The 25311-nt window shown below is 40.3% G+C and overlaps 2 protein-coding genes across 2 annotated transcripts; both read left to right on the top strand.

The window, feature by feature from the left end:
• Window positions 1-1935: 1935 nt before the first annotated feature.
• slc38a8b (solute carrier family 38 member 8b) lies at window positions 1936-7375 on the top strand. The gene is made up of 10 exons (XM_040011944.1): window positions 1936-2124; window positions 3073-3271; window positions 5039-5195; window positions 5269-5370; window positions 5455-5512; window positions 5909-6023; window positions 6101-6248; window positions 6334-6536; window positions 6729-6785; window positions 7257-7375. The coding sequence occupies exons 1-10, from the start codon at window positions 1936-1938 to the stop codon at window positions 7343-7345; spliced, it is 1317 nt and encodes a 438-aa protein (XP_039867878.1). The 3' UTR covers window positions 7346-7375.
• Window positions 7376-12989: 5614 nt separating this feature from the next.
• cmtr2 (cap methyltransferase 2) lies at window positions 12990-20543 on the top strand. Its single transcript, XM_040011753.1, is given in 4 exon segments — window positions 12990-13065; window positions 15119-15280; window positions 15282-16397; window positions 18677-20543. Coding segments are annotated over 3 exon segments (2316 nt in total). The 5' UTR covers window positions 12990-13065; window positions 15119-15130; the 3' UTR covers window positions 19727-20543.
• The last annotated feature ends 4768 nt before the right edge of the window (window positions 20544-25311 follow it).

The following is a 25311-nucleotide window of genomic DNA, read 5'->3' as shown; positions in this document are numbered from 1 at the left end:
GCCGATATCCAAATTTATGATATCGGTATCGGTATCGGACATAAAAAAGTGGTATCGTACCATCTCTATTACAGATTTATCTGATTCCAGTTTTGGCCTGAAATCCATCAGACAGCCATCAAAAAGCATTTTGCTCTGTCTAAAAATACAGATTAAAATCCTGACTAGTACACGAAGACTGAATTTTAATACGACCCTCAGTGAGTCTGCACATAACATGGCAGGTCGCCACAAACAGAAAGGGGAAAAGCTGCCGTACCTAAATGAACACATTTTAAAAGCAGTCTTTTAGTTTAGGCAGGAATCTAAAGTTGGAGTGTTTGTCAAAGAGTGCAAAACAGACAAGACAGTGTGTTCCTATGAAGATAATTAAGAATTACACTGAAAATGGGTGGAACCCACCTAGAGGGTTAGGGTTAGAGCTACACTGTTTATAGATTAAAAAGCCTATTTTTGAGCTCTTCTATACCCAGTTCCAATTCGCTTATCTAATTCGGGGTCATGGGGCGCAACTACCACTGGGCAGCACAGCCAATCAGGGTCAACATCCAAAGACAGATAACTTTTCATGATAACATTCATACCTGGGGCCAGTTTAGAAAAAAATTACTTAATGCGGATATCGTGGAGTGTGGGAGGAAGCTAGAGAGAACCCAACATGTTAACTCCGCTCAAGAAGTGCAAAGTGTGTACTTGTGGGAGTAAAACCCCGGACCTTCGTGTTGTGTGGTGACAGCACTGACTATTACACCATTGTGGCACCTATGTGATAAAAAAATGGCAGCAGTACTCAGTAATTGTTAGAATTTGGGGCTACAACTCTGGTGAAATTAAATATAAATCAACTAATTAATGAAGACACGCAAAAATGTATTTGCCCAATTCATAACAAACTCAATTTAATTTCAATTTAAATATTTTTAAAGAAACAAATAGATCTTTGTGTAGCCTGCAAAAATACATTTTGAATTCTTTATATAAAAACATCTATTTATATCTTAGTTTGATGACCCGTCCCTTACATAGTTTGTCTGTCCCCAGAACACCTTCGCAGACCTGCTCACTCAAATCTCTGTATCATGATCGTCACCGGAGTCAATCTCCATCACCGTGAGGCTCAAAGGAGGAGCCGCAATGCCTGGCCATTAACATGTTTTCATGTTGTTGTTTTTCTTAACTTATTTTTGTTCTCAACTGAGTCCTCATCCGCTTTTGAGCGATGCTCTACAGCAGATGGTGTGTAGCATAAAACATGGCAGGGATTATGAATTCCTGGTGTATTAGATTGGGCTGTCCGATCCATGTGGCCGGGGGTTTATTCTACCAGGATGTAAACACTTTAAAGCTGTCAGCTGAACTGAGCACCAACTCTATGATCTGTGTACATAATGCGTGAAATTAATAAGAAATAAGAATAAAATGAACAATTGTATTTATTTCTCTGTCAATTTCCCCCCTGAGGCGGGTGTTATTGTCCTTAACGATGGTGTGAGATGCGCTGGGACTGGGACTCCCGGAAACACTCAGCAGGTCAGTCTGCTGATGTCACTGCAAGTTTGTCAGCTTTGATGAAACATCATATATTTGATTTGATTTCATTTATCAAACTTGCCTCACTGCTCAGTTAGGCTTCTTCATCAGCAAGCATCAGAGACAGACATAAAGGGATGGCGGAGCGGGCAGAAGTAAACATGCTCACCTTACTGTCAAATTTTTCACCTCAGAGTGAAATTTTTAATAGTCGAAAAGTCTAATTAGACCATGTTAGTCGTGTGTGTGCGGGTGTGTGGGTCTATATATTGGCACAGTTTACAGCTCACCAGGTTGAGACTACTTCTGGAGATACAGAGGGAGTCGAACACGTCAACTGCAGGTTTCTGGGTGCACAAGAATAGTTTCTGGTGTTTCTGTGAGTCTGTGTGTTGGTTCTGGATCATGGAGGAGCTGGCCCGGGAGAGCATCAGCCTGCTGGCCCGATCGGCATCTCACGCGGACCCCCCGCGGCTCGGCTCGTTCGGTGCGGTGTTCATCATGCTGAAGTCTGCCCTGGGAGCCGGACTGCTCAACTTCCCCTGGGCCTTTCAGAAGGCGGGGGGAGTCACCACTGCAGTCAGTGTGGAGCTGGTGAGTACAGGATCTAACACGCTGCAGCTGAAGTTAGCGTTGTTTACAAAGAATTATCTAAAATATCGAAACATAATAATTTAGGTCAAAATTCAACAGTTTTATATGTTCCCCTCCCCCAGAGGTTACTTTGTCTGTTGGTCTACAACCTGCATGGGCTCAGTATGGATTCACCATCCCTCTCTCTGGCTCCTTGGTGTGAAAGAGACACATAGATTTAACACGTGAGCTCTAATGAAGCTTCCACTTTAGGTGAAGATCTAAACTTTCAGTGCACTGCATCTGACTGCTGGAAAAGCAGTGTGTGTGTGTATCTCATGGACTTATTACTGCATGCTTTCCAAGAATGGGCCCAAGAGGTCAGCGGGCACAGAGCTTGACATCTTTGTCTCATATAACTGTTGTTATATATTTTATATTTTTAACACCAGTTGTTGTAATGGTCACTTTGGTTACAGCAGCTGCAACTTATAACTTGCACACAGATATTGTTTAATCATTTAATTTCCTGCAGTGTTAAAAATGCTGAGATGCACTTTTCAGAGTCCTGGGATTTGTTCTTTCCCTGAGTGTTAAGCTGCTGTGCATGTGTGTGTCTAGTTTGTAATAGTTACTTTCTGTTTTATTCTGTGAGCCACCTGTCTTTACTCTTACTTCTTCCTCATCTCATTTTCCCCTGTGCTCAGTTTCCCCCAGGAGAGAAAGAGAGAGTGTTTACTTAGACATCGATCTTATTAACCTGAGTGTTTTGGATTACTGGTTGGAAAGACCGAATATTTTAAACATGTAGGCTTTGGGATATTTTTCTTTCTTTGCATGTTTCTTCTTTCAGGTGTCTTTTTTTAAACACCTATACCCACAGCCTTGTTGTCTCATAGTTTGTGATATCATCACTGTGGTCTGTGAGTGAAGATTAGCGTTAAGCTGATCCCTCTGATGCCCCTTCAGGTGTCTCTGGTTTTCCTCATCAGCGGCCTGGTCGTCCTCGGCTATGCGTCATCTGTCAGCAGGCAGAAGACGTATCAGGACGTGGTGAGAGAAGTGTGTGGACGAGCCGTGGGGAAACTCTGTGAAGTCTGTTTCTGCTTCAACCTCTTCATGATAAGTGTTGCCTTCCTCGTGGTGGTCCAGGATCAGCTGGAGAAATGTGAGCGAGACCTGTGCCTTCCTCTTTGCTTTCTTTAGCTTTAAGAGAAACAGCTTCACCTGTGGCATCAGTGCCTTGGTAATCAGTAAGCAAATTCTTGCTTTCTTCTATGGCTTTCTCTGTTTTGCTCTGACATTACTTGGTGTCAGTTGGAAATAACAAAATATCAAAAAGAGGACACTGACAACAGTTTGGAAGTGTGTAACAGGTATTCTCAGATGCAATATGATGGAAAGGAAAACATTACACCCCAAACGTTCTTTTTAACTCATTTCCAATGAAAAGTTAACTAGAAAAATGAGAATAAAATAAAAACTTTATTGAATAAGTTCCTGTTATCTTATCACCGCTCCTAAAACCAGTGATGGCAATCAGGGATCAGACCACCATAGCCTCTCACTAGACTCCAAACCAGTCCACAAGGCACTAAACACTGGGCACCATCATGGGGCTTTTCTGAATCTCTCTTTGTCTGACACCTTACCCAGTGGTCCAGTGGTCTTAGGGGGCCCTGCAGAGACAATGTACAGCTCCTGGCATTACAGAGAAAAGCTGCTACTTCTCTATGTCTAAAAGAGCCAGTGGAGGTGGCTTGATCATCTGACCAGGATCTGACCAGCACCTCCTGTCTGCTTAGACTACCACTCCTGTGACATGGACCAGAAAAAGACGGCTGAATGGGTGTCAGTGGTCCATTAACAAACACAGTGAAGTCCTGTTTCAGCTCCAGACTTGCAGACTTCCAATATCTGCCTGCACATGAACTCACAACCAGAACTAGCCATGAAAACCTTGCACCTGTGTGTTCATGTACAGCAGGGAAAGATGACAAGAAACAAAGTCACTTATAAAAAATCTGCTAACATTAACTATACACATATTAATAAACCATTAGATTTGCAGACCATGAGCACAAACAAATACTGCCACTCCACTGACTTAGCCTCTAGCTGTAAGGCCAACATTTTTAGGGGTTTTAACAGGATAGCAGGTTAAGGTTACCCATTACAGCAGAATGTGTGATGCACTGAATGCTCTGCTGATGCACTAAAAACTCCCAAATTATCAACTTTTAATACTTTTAATGTTACCTTTTCTATTTCCATAGCAGGTTAAATAAATGGATAAAAGAAAATCTGTAAGAATTCTGTTTTCACACTGCTTTCTAGAGTATTTGACATTATTTTGTCGTCACCTGAGTTTGATCAGTTTAGCTGCCATTCCCTGTAACCTGTAACCATGCAACCTAATACAGACTGCAGTTCACCTGCTCTTTAATTTCTATTCTAGCTTGCATTAGGCTAAACATGTGACTGGGAGCAGGAATATCTCACGTTTTCATTTTTTTTCCTGTTGTGTTTTGTCTATCTGAAAACCTTCAAATCTCCTTTAGTGTTTTTGCTTTGTTACCGTTTTAAACACATCATTTGATTGGATTTCCAAACACACTCCATCCCCCAAACGCCTCCTGATTTTAATCAGAGATTCTGCATGATACAGATTAGTGACAAATGGCTGAAACTAATTCACAGGACGCCTCATCTTTCTGTGTGTTGATCCATTGACTTTAAAAACTGATATCTTGCCATAAAAAAAAATCACAAAGGAAAAAGCAAAATTTGTGTGACTGTTTTGTAAATCTAGTCAACTAGACCCATTAAATCTTATAGGATTTGACAGTTCTTGCTCCCTGTTGTCCTGCTTACTGATGCTTTTCATGTTGCAGTAGATAAATATTGTGAACTTCTCTCGCTTTTTTGTCTCCAGTGTGTATTTCTCTCTATGAGACAGTTACGGGATCGAGTGAGGCAGGAATGCCCTACCACTGGTACACAGACCAACGATTTGCCCTCTTCGTCATGTGCCTTGTAATCATCCTACCACTGTCCATCCCAAAAGAAATCGGCATCCAGAAATACACAAGGTAAGCAGCACTAACCTGCGTTCAGCCTGACTCACAGTGTAAATTGTAAGTTCATCGTCTCTCTTTGTGTCAGTGTGCTGGGGACGCTGGCTGCTACATATCTGTGTGTGGCAGTGATTGTAAAATATTACCTGATGGACAGTCACGCAGTCATAACTCCAGACCACAGCCAAAGGTCAGTAAATCCGAATGCATGCATATCCTTATGATTAGTTCCTGTCGTGTGCGACCTTACTGAACATGTATCTGTGTCTTTCAGTGTGAGTTCATGGGCATCGATGTTTAGTGTTGTACCGACCATTTGCTTTGGCTTTCAGGTAGGATTGTTTTTGGACATCTTTAACTGTTCACTTCCTAATGTTCCCTTTATATAATACAGTCTAATAGCCAATTTATTAGGTATACCTAGCAGATTGCACCCCATTTCTATCCACACCTGCCTTAAGTCTTTATATATATTTTAAAGAATGAGGAGATAAACAGGAGTGTGTCACACTTACTGAAATCAAGATTATTTACCAGAAACTATAAAAACAAATTTTCCCGATTGGTTTTATTATTTATAATTATATATATGTATGTGCTTCCCTGTCATCTCCAGTAAGGATGTTTACATTTGTGTCATGCTAAAATGAACTCACTGTTCAGCATCATCAAAAGACAGCCTGGATTTTATTCAAATATTTTGACAGTGTGCTTGTGTGTGTTTGCAGTGCCATGAAGCCTGTATAGCGATCTACAGTAGCATGGAGAACCAGAAGATCTCCCACTGGGCGGTCATTTCTGTGCTCTCCATGCTTTTCTGCTTGCTCATTTACACTCTAACTGGTGAGTCCCCTCCCAAAAGAAGCGTATTATCTGCTTATTTGGCAGCTCTCTATCAAACCCGCTCTCTTCCTCTCCAGGTGTGTACGGCTTCTTGACATTTGGAGAAGACGTAGCCTCAGATATTTTGATGTCATATCCAGGAAATGATGTGGTCATGATCGTTTCCAGGCTACTTTTCGGAATATCAATTATCACCATCTACCCAATTATTCTTCTTCTCGGGAGGTAAGTCTCACCAGGGTGGAGATGTTTTTAATTTTCTGACTCTGAGCATGCTTACTGCCATGTTGTGTTTCTGTGTGTGGAACAGGTCAGTCATCCTGAACCTGATGTTACGAGTTCGCAGACATTACCGGGGAATCGTCACTCATTCGTTTGAGAATCGCTGTAGAGTTGTTCTCACGGTGGCCTGGATCACCTTCACGCTTGTCATTGCCATGTTTGTACCTGACATGAGCGACGTCATCAGCATCATCGGTGGAATCAGCGCCTTCTTCATCTTTATATTTCCTGGTAGCAGCAACATTCACTTTAATGTGACTTTGGTTGTTTTGTAATGACATATTTACATTTGGGTGCAATAGAACAGAATAGAATAGAATAGCCCTTTATTGTCATATACAATCAATACAAAAATAAGAGAAAGGTGTACAAGGACGTCGTTGTAACCCAGGCCCTTGTGTGGTGTGTTTTTGTGTGTTGCAGGTCTTTGCTTAGTGTTCACCATGCAAACTGAGAACATCTCTTCAAGAGTCAGGGTGAGCAGACAGAAACAATCCATGTATTATTCTAATTCATTCAGCTAGTATCTCTATTCAAATCAGTGTATCCAAATAAATGGAACATCCAACAGTTTGTACAGGTAAACAAATGTTTAAAGAATATATCGCAATAAATGAATGTTAGACAGTATTTTATGTGGAAATTTTTACTTCCTGGAGATTTTTCAGGAAATATTGTGAATTTATTTTGCATGACTGTATGCTAAGAATGACTCTTAGATTCAGTAACAGACAGCAGAAATGGCTGTGAGGTAATGTCTCCCTCTCTGGGCTTTTATTTGCACAGTAAATTTGATCCAGTGTCTCAGAAGTGAAGGATTTCTGGCTAAAGGACAGACTGATAAATGCTTCTGAATTTTCTGTTTTTCTTTTATTGCCGTTGCACTGATCTGTCACTTGATGCTCCCGATGACCTGATTGCATTTTTATCATTTCAGGGCGATTTTAACAGCTTGGGGAGTCATAACGATTGTAGTTGGAGCATTCATCTTTGGACAGAGCACGACCCTCGCTGTCATGGAGGTTTTCCGCAAATTTTGAACTTTCAGAACTAGATAAACTCTCTCTTGGTTTTCCGCAAATTTTGAACTTTCAGAACTAGATAAACTCTCTCTTTTTCTCTCAGGGAGCTGAATGTTGCATTTTTAAAGAAGGTTTTTAGGGGTATGTGTGACTCTTATTTGACTGTCTGTGGCCTTAATTTAGGTTGACAGTGTCTGAATGGTTTCTTATGTGATGTGATGAATATTGACTATAATATTTGACTGCCTGGTGAAGCATCAGTGAAACATCTCATCTGTCTGAGCCCTTGTTTATGTTTAAGCACTGCCAGGGGGCAGCATTGCACCATTTAGGAAGTGCCTCTCTCTGTATATTTTTCATTCACATGCTGTATATGTGGAACTGCATAGTGACAACACAGATAAGATGAAGCTGTTTTCTTATCATGCTTATTTTGGCCACAGCAATAATGGCTTGTCTGAGCCCGCTGAGCCTTTTCAGCATAAACCGATGGACTCATTGTCCCTGAAATGTACTTTTGCATTTACAGGATGATAAACTGACTGAAGACTTGTTTTTTTCCTTTCTCTTAAGTGTTTGTTCCTTATCTTGTCGCACCATTTCTAAACTCCACACTGCCTTAATCCCAGCGGCGATATAAATCTGCTGCTTTCACTGAGCACAGGGTGATGGCTGAGGTGTGCTGAATATAGCTGTTTATTGTTTATGGACTTCAAGCTTAAAAGAGTAATAGGACGCTGCCTGGAAGCGTTCACGTGCTCACACACGTGTGTCAGTGCACGAGTGAGTAATAGTTTACACTACATCTGGAAAATTGGGTGTTTTATCTGGAGTCTGGAGGCGTCTGATTTAAAAGCAAAATGAGCCATGCTGACTTTGCAGTAATCCAGAACTTATCTGTCTGAACATACAACATTTAAATAACTTTCATTTAAAAAAATTAAAAAAGGAACACAGCAGTTCCTCATGAATATTATGCAATAGATGTTTGCTATTGATGTCCTTAAGGAAAACCCTCATAATGTGATGCTCTTCTTGTGTTTTGCCCAACCTGCTGGAAAAATGACCATTTTCAAGGAAAAAAGGGTGAAAATCAAGTAAACCGCTTAAATCTTGCAGTCATTCTCTGTCATTACATTTATGCAGGCAACTTAATAGGTAAAGCCAGTAAGACAAGCTTGCTGGTAGTTTCTGTAGTTATTAAGTCTAAAGGTGGAAGTTTAAAATTGGCCAAAATGAAAATCTTTGAGCTCCATGGATAAGAGGAGTGTACAATAAGTCTCCTTATCATAAGGCTATAAATTGTTACAAAAATCTTCACCTGCAGCTTTGCCAAATTTGAAGCAACAAACATGTGAAATGGATGAAACAGATGTTTCAGTCACAGCAGCACTTCACTCACCCACTTCACCCACTCAGTCAACCCTCACTATTGCCCAGCACCCACATAAAGATATTGAAGCCCGATTTCTGACTCAGTGTTGGAGCAGGATCAGCACTGCTGTGACTTAACGGTTAACATCACAATCCTCAAAGCAGTCACGCTCACCTGCTGATATTTACCTCTCATGTTTACTGTTTTCATCAGTTTAGTGAATTAGCATGCTAACATTGCTAATACTCATTAAACACAGCTAATGGTTGAGGACAATTGGAATATTATTGGCTCGTCTGTTTGGGTATAAAGGATAGTCTAAGGAGCTTGGAAAGAAAAGCGTCTGGACTTCTTTAAGTTGATTGAAGACGTTTCACCTCTCAGCTTCTCTGATGAGAGGTGAAACGTCTTCAATCAACTTAAAGAAGTCCAGATGCTTTTCTTTCCAAGCTCCTTAGACGATTTAACACATACATTTTCATGCTATTGAAATAAAAAACAAACAAACAAATGCACAAATCAACCAGAAAACTCACGTTATTAGGTACACCTTCTATTGTTGTGTTGTTGCTGTTCCTGAATCAACAAAACTAATGTTGATTCAGGAACATTAGTTTTGGTTCAACATTGCAAGTGACTATTCACATTGTAGTGATGTCATAGTTTTGCTATGTGGAAACACTGCATACAAAACTGAAACCCTAACTGCCCCTGTTTTTTAGATTTTCTTCCTGAGTGTAGATCGGCAGGTTTTTTCCCCAAGTCACAAAGTTGTGACATCATAACAATGTGACTGGTCAGATGTGATGTAGATCCTGGGAACAAGCAAGGATGGATTCCACCCTTTCATGTTTATACCAAATTTTAACCCTACCATCTGAATGAAAGAAAGACTCAGAACAGGAAACATTTTCGAATCTTCTAATCTAATGATTTTGGTGAGCCTGTGTGAACTGTAGCCTCAGCTTCCTGTTTTTAGCTGACAGGAGTGGTACCCAGTGTGGTCTTCTGCTGCTGTAGCCCATTTGCTTCAAGTTGTGACATACTATGTGTTCAGAGATGCTCATCTGCATATCTTGGTTATGGTCATTTGAGTTCTTGTTGTTGTTTTCTCTTTTTCAGAACAACCTCTGTAGACCATAGAGATGGTTGTATGAGAAAATGCCAGTGGATCAGCAGTTTACACACAGGTCACATTCAAAGTCACATTCAAATCACCTTTGACCTCATTCCGATGCTCAGCGGGTCATCAGCGCAATGCTGCGGTGCCTAAATGCACTGAGTTGCTGGCATGTGATTGGTTCACTTACTTAATGACCAGTTGAAATGAACTTGAATGTCCCCTAACCATCAACACCAATCACAGTCCAGTATCAGCCTTCTGCTGGTTGGTGCTAATAGACACAACATTTTTCTAGACAAGTGAAAATGACCAAGATTTCAAGATTTCACCAAAAGTCATTAAAATTATCTGTGCACCATGACAGTCAAACCTATCTGATGAATGTACTGACATTTCTGTGTCTAGTGTGATGCTGCCAGCTTCATTAAAAATCATTACTTATTCTTTACATGAGACTATCTTTTTTATTTCCCCCCTTACTTTTAAAGATAATTTCCAACCCTCATTACTATGTTGTCCCCTGAAGCTTCTTTCTAACTGAAAGATTGCTTGTATCTCCACTGTTGATTAATTAAACGACAATTTGTGGGCGACATCTCTTTAAACGCTTAATTCTTCCTGATAAGAGTGTCAGCAGAAGGCCTGAATGAGAACGGATGGATGCATATTATTTCTGTGTCTGCATTTGTGTGTGTGTGTGTGTGGTCCTTCACTGTCACACTGATTGAAATCTGCATTTCTTTTGTGTTCAGAATTTTTTTTTTTAAAAAAAAGAAGATTCTGTCTCTGCTCAGTTTGCAGATGTCAGTTTTCTGTCTGTGTTTCTTTTACTGTTTTGACTGTCTGCAGCTGACAGCGTGCTGCATGCATAACATAGCTGAACGCAGTACTTGTATGACCTTTTTATGCATGGTGTTTATTGCTAGCAGGCTGAGATCATCACAATGGAGATAACGTGTTTTCATCATTTTGCTGCTCGGTCTTTATTGAAGTGATGACAGCAGATATTTAACCTCCAGGCCGAACTCTGTGGTATAATCGCTGCAGTAGCAATGAGCTCAGGTAAAGGAGAGGCCAGTGTCACCTTGTGTGTGCATCAGTTCACAATAGCACTGCATCCTATTTGGATCCTACTTTAATTCATAGGTTATCATGTTAGAGACTGTATACATTATACACTACACTGATCAGTTCCTGCATTAAAACCACCTGATTAGCATTGTGTGGTTCTGTCTACAACAAAAACAGCTCAGATCTCTGCTGATGTCCTGTGGTTTCTGGGAGCTTCTTGCAGCTCATCATTGTAAGATTCCTGTGCAGGCAGATGTTGATCCAGAAGTGCACTGCTGTCAGCCACACCTCTGCTAGGGACAAGTGACCAGCAACATTTGTCAAAACTTGTGCACAGTGCCGGTTTATTCCATTTTTGTTTACATCATGTAAGTTTGAGGTGAGCTGCACTCTGAATGCTGCACATCACATTTTAGCTTGACAGAAGCAACCATGGGTCCATGGGACAACTTAAAAGGACAAAGTCAGTGGATGAGCAAAGGTTTTGTTTTGGTGGAGTCTGAGATGTAGCTCTTGGGTTTTTGTGCACTGTTTTGACGTTAAGGTGAATTTGCTGGGATGTACACTCCAGGGAAGACTGTAACACTGATGTTTGCTGCTCTGGACCAGATAAAAAGCTTTTATAAGAGGTGCTCATGCTTGCTAATGATCAATTAATCAAGTACATTTGATTAGCAGCCCTGGGCTTCTACTTAACCTCTCAATTCCTATGGAAACAGTAAATGTGCACTTAGGAATTCACAGGACAAATCATTCACAGGACTAATCTAAGACTAATCTTCAGTGCTCACTGATCTACTGCAGTTCCAGAGATGTACAGTACTAAATAAATTATTTTACATGTGCATGTTACAAAACTACTTGACTAGTATGGTTAGTGCAAAACTATAATCTTCTGGATTGAAGAACCAAGGTTATAAAATAAATAGCTTTAGTCATATTTAAAGAGGACATCCTGATATGTCTCTGTTTCACAGCCTAATAAGACAAAACAATGAATAAACAGTAAACATAAGCTTAGTTCTCTTCACAGTTTTAAAAGTAATCTTTAAATCATTTGTGAACTTGGACTATTAATTATCACAATGCATAACTGCATCTTAAAACAAGCCCTTCATTCACCTCCTCTTCCCCAAACTCCCTCTCTGATTTCCTTCATCTGAAAAGGTTTGACAGACTGCAGTGTACTTGAACTGGTGGGAAAAGGTAACTACAATGCACGCATTAATATTAATTAAGATTAGAGAAGGTGTCACTGTTATTGCACTAAATTGGATGACAAAACACTGGTGCCCACTATTTTTGGAATGCTAATTGCACTTGGATATCCCAAAGGGCCATTATTTATGAATGAGACTTCCTCTGTGAGTGTCCTGTTTTTAGTTAGTCACATATTTTTTACTAAAGCCTGGATTTACTTTGCATACGCCGTATATGAAACATATGTAAGGAGACTGTAAAGAAGGAAAAGCAATCAGAGATACAAACAGAATAAAAAGTCCTTGCAAACATGGCATTAAAACACAATATTTTATAATTCAGGTTTTATCAGCTTACACTTGAACGAGCTCTAATAATTATGTAACATGATGACACAGATCAGGTCGCTGTGAGTAATTTGGCTGAAAAGATGCATGCAAATCCAAATCCAACAAGTTCATTGTTGGGTCAGAGACTCTGATTTCACCAGTCATCCTCTTACAGAACTATGTGGAAACACATATTGATGTGCCATCCTGGAGGAGTTGGACTATCTGTGCAACCTGTGTAGGGTCCAGCTCATGCTACCAATAGAGACACTGACCCTCGCTTAAAAAAAAACTACTAGCAAAAAAAACAGCCAGAAAGGATGTGAAGGAAAAAATGTCAGTGGCCTCCAACATGTAAAACTTCAACTTAACTGAGCAGATCAACAACCCACAGGTTTAACTTGATGCTATACTCTGAATTTTCTTTTTTTAAGTTCTCCTTTATTTTTTTGAGCAGCATATATAATAAACTCTTTTTGAATGATAATGTTAGTGAAGTTTAAAAACAATCTCGCCACCAAATTTATGCGGCATACTCCTTTAAGAAAGAACCCCACCCACTCGGCTTCACGCATGCGCAGAATCTTGTATATCACGTGAACCGCAGGTTCCTCTTCCGGATAACAACATCAGCGGTTGGGTGAGTTTCTGCTCAGAGTTGTCTGTTGTCTCTGTTATACAGTAGCGTTATAGAAACATCTTTCCTTCTTCCTCAAAGATTTAAAGGTCTGAACACGCTGTGAGAGAAGATTCAATGTTTCCGAAGAGACACAACCTGGACTCTCTTCGATTCCGTAGGAAGTGTCCCATTTAGCATCCAGTTTATCACGCAGAGGTCTGCTCAGTACTCATAAAGCCCTAAACACACAGCTGTGTAAAGATTGTTTTCCGTAACGCGTGCTCGCAGGTTTATTTACACACTCCATAATCCCAGTGTTGTCAGAATTTCTCATTTCATTTCATATTTTTTAAAGATAAGGATGGCATGAGCCTGAAACAGAGATTTGGTCCATATTGACATGATAGCATCAAATAGTTGCTGCACATCCCAAAGATGCTTTAAAAGAGTTCAGTACAGTGAACTTATTGTCATATAAAACTACTGGATATTTTTTCTTTTTTAGACCATTCTCAGTAAACCCTTGAAATGGATGTGTGTAAAAATCCCAGCATAGCAGCAGAAATGATCAGAGCAGCCCGTCTGCCACCAACAATCATGTCACGTTCAAAGTCACTTAAATCACATTTCTTCCTCGTCATTGGCTAATTAGACATTTGTGGTAACAGACAGTTGAATAATTGTACCTTTATAAAGTGGCTGTGAGTATGAATCGTTCATGGTTTCTCTGTTGAACGTATCTTTATTCATTTATCTATTTCATTATTTATTATAAGTATCATGTACCTAAAGCAAAAAGAGTGTTAATTAGTTTATTTGGATTCAGCTATGATTTTTAAGTTTAGAGTCACAGCACTTACAGTTTTATTTTTCATTTTTCATTTTCTAAATGCTTGTCGTGGCCGTTTAATCTCCTCCCCGGTTTCTTGTATGGAAAACCAAGAGCAGCCGGGGACTGCATACTTCAGCTAAGGCTGAGATTCCCTCACACATAATAAAGAACCCTTCCAAAATTTCCGATCCAGAACCAGAATCAAGTGCAAAATGTAATCTTAAATTGGGGAAAAAACAAAGACAGACAAAACAAACAAATCATACAAATTCATCCATAATTTTTGAGTACTCTGATAACAGAGAAAGAAACAAATCCACACATCATGTCATCAGTGACGGAGGGCTAAAAGTAACAGGCTGGTTTTCCATCTAGTTTACGTTAACCGTAACTGAAGTGTTTACAAATACTGAGCGGAACAGCTGACTTTCATGCACAGCAGTTTATCGGTGTGATTCATGACAAATAACAGATTAATATACTGTGATTAGCAAACATTGTTCATCACTGAGTCACTCCAGACTCATTAAGACTGACCCAGAAGTACCTCCTCCTGCCCGGCGCTGTGATCTAAATCGTGTGCGCTCGTGAGTAAAACATTAGCTTTGGTAATTTAATTCTGACTGTAAATTATTTTAAAGTCATTAAATAAAATGCTCAATACTTACATGGGTTGGTGAATTTATTTGAGTATCCCATTATAGTGTTTCACATGGCATCACTACATCACAGATTGAGCAGAAAATTAATTTGTGTGAACAGTGCTAAAGTTGACGCCCACAGCACGATGTCTACAAATTAGCTTCAGTTTGGCCTGTTCTAGCCCACTTTTCAACCAATCAGCATTCAGCCTGGGCACGGCTATGCACAACATGTTTGCAGACTTTGCATCCCCTTGTTCGTAGCACTCTGCTTAGGTAAACTCTACATTACTTTCTAGTCTAATTTGCAGCAGTAGTCTTTAAACTTGCAGTTATATCTATCACCCATCTCAGAGGGTCATTATTGGAACGGGCGGTGCTCAACTGATCAATTTTATGTAGAATATAAAACCTGGTTTAGCACAAAAAGTGGATAAACACCTGTTCTATCTTTACAATAACTCTAATCTCTGACTGGGTTTTCAGCTTTTAGGAAGCAAGATAGTGCAAAGAAGGCCTGATTATATTGAACTTTCTGTCAAAACAGATGAAGCAGGTTGGCTTTTTAATCAGTCAGTTACCCTTCTTTTTTCCCCCACAGGAAGTGTGGAGGATGAGCACAGGCAATGGGACCAGGAGGAAAGTTGGCAAGCAGCAGCAGCAGCAGCATCATTTTAACAACATGGTGGCACCTGACCCTGAAACTCTGGCTGAGATGCAAGGTCTTTTTAGCAAAGTTAGAACGTATGTGAAACCATCCAGTGGGTCCTGAGTGGTGCATTCCTGACCCGAACGTTGCTCTCAGACACGCACCGGAACAGCACTGCCGTCTGCAGGCCCTGAAGGTTTCGCTGAATGACGTGAAGAACCAGCTCAGTGACAAAAATGTACAGGTGTGGCATCAGCACACCAGCTCCACCAATCGGGCCGGAAAGGTGATCGGTGCCGTCCGGTCTGCTGCCAACGCAGAGATCTGCACTCAGGCGTGGTGTAAGTTCTACGAAATCCTGGGAACCTTTAAACTTCTTCCAAACGAGGCTCTTCAAAACGGAGAGCTGAACACAGTCCATCTGTGTGAGGCACCGGGGGCCTTCATAACCGCTCTCAACCACTACCTCAAAACCAGTGAGGCCACACGATACTGTGACTGGAACTGGGTTGCTAACACCCTCAACCCATACCACGAGGCCAACGGGGGAAACACAACCATCGCAGATGATCGATTAATTGCTAACACGCTGCCCTGGTGGTTCTTCGGCACAGACAACACAGGGAACATCATGATCCAGCAATATTTGCTGGATCTGCAGACCTTTGTGTCTAACATGCGGAGGATTGATTTGGTGACGGCAGATGGAAGCTTTGACTGTCAGGAGAACCCCGACGAGCAGGAGGCGCTGGTGGCGTCACTACATTACTGCGAGGCCACAGCTGCTCTGCTGCTCCTGAGCCCCGGCGGCTCCTTTGTATTAAAAATGTTCACCCTGTACGAACACTCGTCCGTCTGCTTGCTCTACCTGCTGAACTGCTGTTTTCAGTCTGTCACTGTCTTCAAACCCGCCACCAGTAAAGCAGGAAACTCTGAGGTGTATGTTGTGTGTCTGAACTATGACAACAAGGAGGCTGTGAGGCCTCTGCTCTCAAAACTGATTCGTAATTATGGATCACATCTAGCCGACAGGGAGGCACTTTTCCAGAATTCTGTAATCCCGGAGTCGTTCATGAGCCAGCATGTGGAAGTGTGTTCATACTTCCACACCCTGCAGGTAGAGACGATATCAGAGAACCTGCAACTGTTTAAAGGTATGAGCGCAGAGCAGAGGCAGAGGCTCGACCGCATTAGGGACTGTGTGGCTCAGGAGTACCTACGGCGCTTCCAGGTAAGATGCTTTAAGATGATAGAAAACTGAGCTGATACAAACCTAAATATCCAGCTAGCAGATGTTTGGGAGCTTTTATGAAAGTTAATTAGGATTCGAAGGATTTAAGAGTGCTGTAATAATGTTGTGCCCACAATTTAGCCTAAAATTTGGCTTGACTACTGGCTATACTCAATCATGGCTCTAGAAAAGGTGATGAGGGTTAGTCGTTCCACCAGTTTGGTCGGGATACAAAAAAACAAAACTTAAGAAACATTTTCCATCGATTGCTGTAAATTTATGTTTAAACATTCACTGAGCCCTGAGGGTGAAATTTCTCCAACTGTTGGACAAATTTCATAAATTTACAGAGACATTTATGCCCCTTTCCCTAATTTCATAATTTCTTTGGTAATAACTTTTATGATATTAAAAAGCCCCCTGAGTCCTTGAGAAGCCTAACAGAGAAATAAACTCAACTACGTCAGCACACCTGTCACTCCAGGCAGCCACGCCCTCACTTTAAACTTTAAAGCATAATTTCAGGATTAGTTATTTTAAAATTTAAGGTCAAACTATGGTGGGATGCAGATGAAAACTCAAGACTGTTCAGTACACATGTATGTTGTTATGTTTGGCAAATCACTGCTCAGCAACAGCAGCTTTTCTTTGTTTCCAAATGAGAGTCGATGCAAGTGAAAAGCTCTGATGACAGCCATGCTTTCCTGTTCTCTCACATTCGCCCTTTCATTGCTCTTATGGAAACATAACGTCTTCAACTCAGAGTTTACTTTGATTTACTTTTAGTTATAATTTAGGCATCTTCCTTTAGTTTAAGTTTAGTTTTAGTCAACTAAATATCATAAAATTGTGGTAGACTAAATGTAAAGTTGACTAAAATACACAGTGAAAAAGTTTGTTGTCATCAGGGAGAATTTTCCACAATGTCAAATGCGAAATGTGTCCATATACGTGTTGTTTTTGTTTTTTTTTGTTTTTTTTTGTTTTTTTTTCTTCCTCTCGACATTTTTTTATGAGAAATGTGAATCACTTTCAAACTCGTTCTGCACTTCTACACAACTTAATTACTTCTGATCGGATCACGCCTTTCCAGAATATTTTCATCTTGTTTTTATTTGTTGACCAAAGTGTCATCATAGTTTTCGTCCTTCTGCATTAGCTTTTAGTTATTGTCTTGTTTTCGTGAGGAAAAAAGTGTCACTGATGAAAATTGCTGGTCAACAAAATGAACACTGCTTCAGCTAATTATTATTAATATTATTTTGCTTATTTCATTTGTGACCTGTGTGTGTGTGTGAGCAAGTGCACCAACAAGTGCAGCAGCCAGATGACTCTCAAACTTACCTGGAATGAGATTTAAATGAGGTGTAATTCCAATTAAGTAAACTCAGGTGTGTGTAATACATTTTGTTTTGCAAAGATAGACAAGCATTGATATAGTGAAACTTGATGTCGCTTTACACATAAAAGAATGACTTGCAGTTTTTATCTCGGCGTGAGGTTGGATTGATTCCTGGAGAGGCCAAAACCAGGCTGCAAACATGCATCTGAACCCTGTAAATTCAGAAATCTTAATGCGTGAGTCCTTGGGGAGTCAGCCTCGAGTGGCAGTTAGAAAAGTTTGGTTTTTGGTGTTTCCGTGTTGGCTTCATTTTTCAGTCCGCTTGGGAATGCGCACACTTAAACTGGAACTACATTTTCCCCAAAGGGAGTTCCTGCAGTGATACAAAACTATGCAAGAAAAAAGTTAAAGACAGCAAAACAAAAAAATGTGTGTGTGCGTTTTTATGATGCAGTCTCACATACATTTAGCACTTTGAGTCAGACTTACGGAGCTGGACGAGAATGTGTGAGTTTCAGAGCCTGTTCATAGAAGCATTTACACATTCAGGCTCTTAACGTGTATAAATAAAAAAAAAAAAAAAAAAGTTCATCCTGTCATTTTAAAATAGTCTTTTTTTTCTAAAATGTTTTTTTTCCAATATTTTCCTGTATTGTGCAAGCAACTTGATAGCTCTGTAAGAAATTTGAAAGAAATCCATATTTAAGATGGCTTGAATACTCATTCTATATTTTAATTTTCAATTTCATTCTTTTTAGGTTGGTCATTTGGTTAGGCTGCAACTTTTATTTAAGAAACTATTTACAAATTACAGCAAAAATCTGAAATTCATTTTAAATCCAAATGTAGCCTTTTTTAAAAAAACCAAAAAAAAACATGATACTCTGACCCAACACTAGTGTGACGCTCCCATCTGATCACGTCTTTCTGTGTGCAGGTGTGCTTTCTCCCGCGAAGTCGATGGATTTCTCGTAACACCGTGATTCCCGCCTGCTGCAGCGTGTCAGCCGGACGGCCTCTGGGACAGAAGAAGCAAACGGGCTCCTTCAATGAGCGGAGGGAATTGCAGACCTTAAGCTGGAGGGAGCGTGTTCAGAGGGGTTGCCATGGCACCTGGATACAGAGACACTGGACTGAGGAGAGTGGGAAGGACTGCAAGCTGGAGGGACCCCTGTCCAACTGTCAGGCGGATTCGTGGTATGTTGTTGTGGGGACTGCTCTGCCTGCAGTCAGAAACTCTCCGTTCTGTGATGGAGGGTTGTTAAACCACTTGAACGAAGCACTGATGGACACAGCTGTAGATTGGACCCACGTGACTTCTTGTGACTCTTGCCATGTGGTTTGCACGTCCTCCATTTTGTCAGAGGTTGCAGGCCAGTGTGTCTTTAAAGCCGACACTTTAGGAGGCAAAAAGAAGACAAAGTGTCTGGTGTTTGGCAGCTGCTCTGTTTGGGGGATCTCTGATAGCCAAGCTGAGGATCTAGTGTTAACATTTTCTGCAGAGCCTTCATTTCCTGAAAGAGGCTCGGTGTTGCTGCACGATGGTGAGCCACTGTATCAGCGGCAGCTCTTAAGTTGTGTTATGTTTGCCCTGCAGAGCCTGAGCTCTGGGGACGCCCTGCTGCTGCCTGTGATTTCTGCTCTCACCCGTGTCACGGCAGCCGTTGTGCTCTGCCTGCACGCATGTTTTCGCTCCGTCTCCTTCAAGTGCCCTCCCCCCTCTGGAGGGGTTGGGACGGTGCTGGTGTGTGTTGGCTTCTGCCCTGAAGCCGCTGCCCAAATGCTGCTGGTTCTCGCTGAAGTCTGGGAGAGCATGAGCCAGCTGTTAAGAGATGAGGAGGGTAAAAATGAGCCTGGTGGAGGCGACAGACAGGTGCTGCAGTTTGTTCCTATGGAGGAGCTGCTCACTGGAGGACTGACTGACTTCCTGTGGACCGTGAACTCTGAAATCATCCAACGGAAGCTGCATCTGCTCATGCAGGCATAGCGCTTTGGTGGGCTGTCACTGTGGTATACACTCTTTCGCTTCAGAAGCAGTTTCATCATGTCACAGTCCAGTTTATTTGGTTATGGAATCAGCAGACTGCTCAGCTGCATGAGCTTTCAGCAGTTGGTCACCGAATCGCTTTTGCGTGTTGATATGAACTCATCTGATTTAACATTACACTCCTCTCACTTATTTATTACAACACACCTCCAGATATTCAGATCCTTTAGTGTGCTTCAACTCGAACCGACGCTGGCAGTCAGAAGACGTTTATCAGACTTCTCTTGATGGATGCAGTCACATGTGAGACATCTATCAAGTGGAGTCACAAACGTGGCATGGCAAAAAATGCAAATTACTTTCAGTACTTGATCAGCAGAAAATGTCCATGACCAAGGTCTCAGAGGGATTTCAGGATGCTAAGTAAACAGCGGTCCAGCTGTCGGCACCAAACCTCCTGTTGGTCACGGATGTTTTGAGTTGACATCACAGAGAGCCTGAAGTGCCTGCTATTTTGCATCAACAGTGTTTAATCCCACTGTGTTGAGTATCTTTTTATCTTTTATGCAGCTCTCCGTCAGATTACTGTTTCCAGTTAATTTCATTTGTGTCCAGTGAGGAAAACTTTGTACTGTCAACGGACAGAAAAAAAAAAAAAAGTTCCATCTGTCATGCTCTGTACAGCTGGAGGGGGAGTGTTGTGGGATTTGTTTTATTTGTCATCTTTTTAGTTTGTTTATTCTGTTTTTTTTTTCAGTATAATTTGAATTAGGAGTATATTTTGTTATAAAAATAATGTAAAAAAAAAGTGGCTTTACAAAAAAAAAAAAAAAAAAGGACTTGGAGGCTTTCTTTTCTTTAAGAATGCTAGTTTACTTAAGTCTGAAGATAACCCAACTAGTATATTAACTCCTTAATGTCTAGTCATGTGTATCATATTTGATACATACAGTTTTTGTGAGTTTTTGAGGCTTATACATCATCCGTGTGATTTTCTTTTTTTCTCTCCCAATGAAAAACCAAAATAAAGTCCACAATACTCTCAAGCAATAAATTGCAAAAAATGTATGATACAAATTAAATTTTATATATGCAAATTAATGCTTTTTTTTTCACAAAAGGTTCAATAAACACTAAATAAAAAAATAAAAAAATAAAAAAAAGAAAAAGAATTTTCTGGCAGTTGTTTCATGGCTCACACTTAGTTAGTTCCAAGCTCGGATAAATGAGGTTTTGGTACTTGATTGGTTGAGACCCGGGTTAACAACACATGGTGCTTCTCTAGGATGGAGTTCATGGTGTGACAGAAGGTTGATGCTGGGGACAAAGTGAGATATAGGCAGATGTTTTTTGAAGCCAACTTTAAAAAGGAGCATCCAAAAGATCAACATGATCTCGGTCCTGCGCAAAGTTCTTGAACTGCTTGACATTTGTTTAAAGCTTTTTAGGAAATGGGTGCAGCAATTGTTTGTGATGTACAAACATTTGTGGAAACAGAGTATCTCCCAATTATCCCAAATGACTAAGCAGCACTTCACCACCATCATATTGTAGCTGTTGCTTTATCTGTCCAGCCATTGGTGGATATCTTTGTAATACACCACTTACATTTATATAACCTAGTGTCAGCATCTGTCAATGTAGAAGAAGCTGTTAAATCACCCTAACTGCAGAAAGTTCACCTCAGAGGTTTCAGAAAAACAAACCAATAAATTAAACCCATATAAATAGTTGTTTATTAGTTCAGACAGGTTTGCAACCAGGATGGTGACCCTGAAATAATCTGAATGAAACAGTACAAATCTTTCATGTGAGTATAGGTCGAGTGAGATTAATCTGTAATATGGGTCAGTAATGGGGTCAAACCATTTAAAAACTGCCATTGTAAAAAGTAAGTGGTCTGGATTTTCATTATTTTGTTTAATACCATTCGAGTTTGATTGCAGATTATAGCTGAAAACTGGATCACTAACAGAATCTGAAAGTTATATTCCACTAATCTTTTTTTTCCCTGTTTGCCCGTCTCCATTAACACCACCACCCCACACACAATTTAGACTACAGAGATTCATACAGATGTATGGTTTAGGAGATTTAATCCAGCAAAAATAGGAAAAAAATGGATAGGTTTGTTTAAAAAGTGTGTGTAAGAGAGAGACTGGGTTGTGTAACTTCAATATATTTCTTTCTCTGTGTAATATTCTTCTCCATTCTGCCTTTGCAAATTATGCACACACACACACACACACACACATACAAGTGTGTGTTGTTTCTGTTGATTCTGACCACGGGCCACTCTGGACTTGAAGTCATGCACGGTCAGTTAGTTAACTCAGTTCGACTCTCAGCAGTAAGAAATCCGCAAGACAGCGAGGCTTAGACGGACGATCGGCTTGAGTGAGGAGAGACTACAGACCGCAAACAAACAAATTTGATTATTTGATTTTTGCTTTTATTTCAGGGTTGAACAGAGATTCTCCACTTGCTCCTGTGTCTGCAGAGTAAAGATGTTGACAGTGAAACTCTCATTATGCAACAGTAAAAAAATAAAGACAGCAGGAAGATGCTGGTGAGGAGGGACATGTTCATCAGAGGGAATCAGCTCAGTTCAGTCAGTTTTCTTTGTCTGATCTCACTTTCAGACAAGCTGTCTTGCTTGTTAGTCTCACTCTGTGACTTCAAACGCTAATCTGTGACAGAAATAAAATGGGTTGCAGTAAGTATTTTTTCCACAAAAACATACCTGTCAAAACAAAAAGACTACTAAACTCTTGGTTTTATTCTGTGCCTAGTTTTCATAATCCTGTTTCACATTAAATTTGCAAAGTGTTTGAAAAAGCTCTGCAACAGCTTCTGCAGCAGGTTTTTACCTGATCAACAGTGTTTTTCACTTTTAGGCCTCACATGACTTCAAGGCTAAAAGGAGTCAAATAAAACAGCCTGCTGAGGGTTAAATGTCAAACACATGATTGATACAACAATACAATAAAACTGGCTTTTTTTTTTCCTTTTTTACAAAATACCCTCTGTGCACAGTTATGCATTTTTTCTAATAAAACTATCAGAAAGCAAATAAAAAGACGATCAAAATATAAAAGATTATCAAAGGGGATTAAATCTGAATTACCAGCGGGGGTGTGACTCCTGCCATTACAAAAACGAGTCTGTTTATTAATCAAATCCCCAAAAGGAAAATAATTTCATAATAGATCCATCTCACCCTGATCACCTACTCTTTGAGGTAATAAAGGAGATACAGAAGATACAGGTACAGAAAAATCAAAACAAGGACAAAAAGACAGATTTTACTGCAGAGCTGTGCAGGCATTAAATTCTGCAATATCTATATGAATTGCTCTGTGCACTAAGGGTTTGTGCAGCCTGGGAGGCTGGTTCCTTTTATTTTTTGTTAATTTTGATCTCTTCATACACTTTTATGTAGTTTATAGGTTTTATGATTGTTGCGAGTGATCTTTGCATTGCTGAAATTGCACTTAATTTTGCTGAGCATGTTACAGTGACAATAAAGATCCTGTTCTATTCATTTAGAATAAAACTGATTTGAAGGTAAGCTAAAAAGCTGCTTGTGTACCTCACTGTTTATGGGTTTTTTTAAACAACAAAAAAACAAAGACATTGTGGCCAAAATGCCAGAGTTGAGGACTGAATATGGTACTAGTGGGTGACATCATGGGTGACTACTTCCATCTATGATAAGACAGTCTTTTGTATGCCTATTACTGACAAACAGCTTCTCCTCAGTTGTTTTGTCAGGTCCCACCTGTCTGCTTGACAAAGCAGTTCCATCAACCATCATCACTTCGATGAATATATCAGCATGTTTTCCTTCATGATATTTGGTCAGTTGATGAAGCTGTCAAAACAGATGTTTTGCCAGATGCTGTATCATCTTTGTGATAGAAGAAGATAAAATTGGAACTAAGAGCTCAATATCTGCGGAATAGTCCACCGGAGTTCTCAAAATCTTCAACTAGGAGTAGCTCATACTCACAGCAGATCTGTAGCATTACAAACGGAGCTCCAGCATCGAAGAAAATTCATTTTTCTCCATCAAAGCCATGATAAGTTTGATGAGTACAATAAGAAAAAAGACTAACACTCCTACATTTTGTATGATGATGGGCGGTAGCTAATCTCTTTAGACACACTAAGGTTAAGAGTCCCGGATCTGACTACATCTGTGGACAGGCACTGAAAACTTGTGCTGGTCAGTTGAGTGGGATTTTTTATCACATTTTTTCACTTTCTTTAGAGTTTCAGATGGTACCTACGACTTGGAAACATGCTGTCATTTTTCCAGCTGCTGAGGGCAGTTCCTCTAAGGTACTGAACGATTTTAGACCAGTGGCTCTGACTTTCTTTAGTGATGAAGTCCTTTGAGAAGATAATTAAGAAGGAGATTTTAATGCAGGTTGAACATCACCTTGACCCCTTCCAGTTTGCATATAGGGCAGGAAGATGTTTGGAGGATGCTGTTGTCACACTCCTGCATTTCTTGCATAAGCATCTTGACAGCTCTAACACTCATTCAAGATTATTATTTGACTTTTCGCCTGCATCCAACAACTTAGCTCCCCTTACTTGCTGATAGGCTTTATAATCACTTTAAGCTTGATCCAACTCAGTTGGGTGCTAGACCTTTTGACTAATAGGTCACAATGTGTAAAGGTGCACAGTGTACTTTCTGATGTGCTCTCCTCTTCTACTGGATCTCCCCACGGTTGCTGTTTCTCACCCCTTCTGTTCATTCTGTATACGAATGAGTGTCGCAGTAATTTCACTAACAGACACATCCTGAAGTTTGCTGATGATACAGTGATCGTTAGTCTTCTTGTGGGCAACGAGACAGGACATGGGCAGGTTGTAGAAGATTTTGTGGATTGGTGTGATGAGTCCTTCCTTCCATTAAATGTGTCAAAAACAAAAGAAATTATTATTGATTTTTAGGAACTCTTCTTATAGCTCATCAACTACTATGATTAAAGCTGCTGATATTTAGATTGTGGAGAGTTACAAGTATTTAGGGGTTGTTCTTGACCGCAAACTGTGTTTTGATGCCATTACCAAAAAAGTTCAGCAAATACTATTTTTAAGGAAAATTACATCGTTCTCATCTGAATTGTTGTCCTTGTTTTACAGGAGTTTTATTGAAACTGTTATTTCTTTCTGTATCGTTGCTTGGTTTGGTAACGTGACTCTGTTGGAACCTTTTGGTAAAAACTGCCAGCAAAATCTCAGGGCATCGGCAAGTCTGAGGCAATTATAACAAGCATGGGCTGAGAAGGCTCATTCTATTGTTAATTGCTTAACCATCCACTTCACAGTGAGTCTGACTTGTTGCCCTCTGGCCGCTGTTTTAGAGTATCGATGAGGAAGACTAAAAGACTCCAGGTTTCCTTTATCCCTACTGCAACCTGTCTCCTTAATGGTAAATAACTGTCTTGTGGCTTTTTATCAGAGGTGGGACCAAGTCATTGTTTTGCAAGTCTCAAGTAAGTCTCAAGTCTTTATCCTCAAGTCTCAAGTCAAGTCTCAAGTAATGTCAGGCAAGTCAGAGTCGAGTC

Source organism: Simochromis diagramma, unplaced genomic scaffold (genome assembly GCF_900408965.1).
Source record: "Simochromis diagramma unplaced genomic scaffold, fSimDia1.1 OVJJ01000603.1, whole genome shotgun sequence".
Taxonomy (NCBI): Eukaryota; Metazoa; Chordata; class Actinopteri; order Cichliformes; family Cichlidae; genus Simochromis; species Simochromis diagramma.
This window is presented reverse-complemented; position numbering and strand designations above follow the sequence as displayed.

Coding starts and splice junctions, on each gene's coding strand:
- slc38a8b (XM_040011944.1), top strand. CDS start 1,936: ATGGAGGAGCTGGCCCGGGAGAGCATCAGCCTGCTGGCCCGATCGGCA. Junction 3,272..5,038: donor CCAGGATCAGCTGGAGAAAT/GTGAGCGAGACC, acceptor TTTTGTCTCCAG/TGTGTATTTCTCTCTATGAG. Junction 6,024..6,100: donor GCTCATTTACACTCTAACTG/GTGAGTCCCCTC, acceptor CTTCCTCTCCAG/GTGTGTACGGCTTCTTGACA.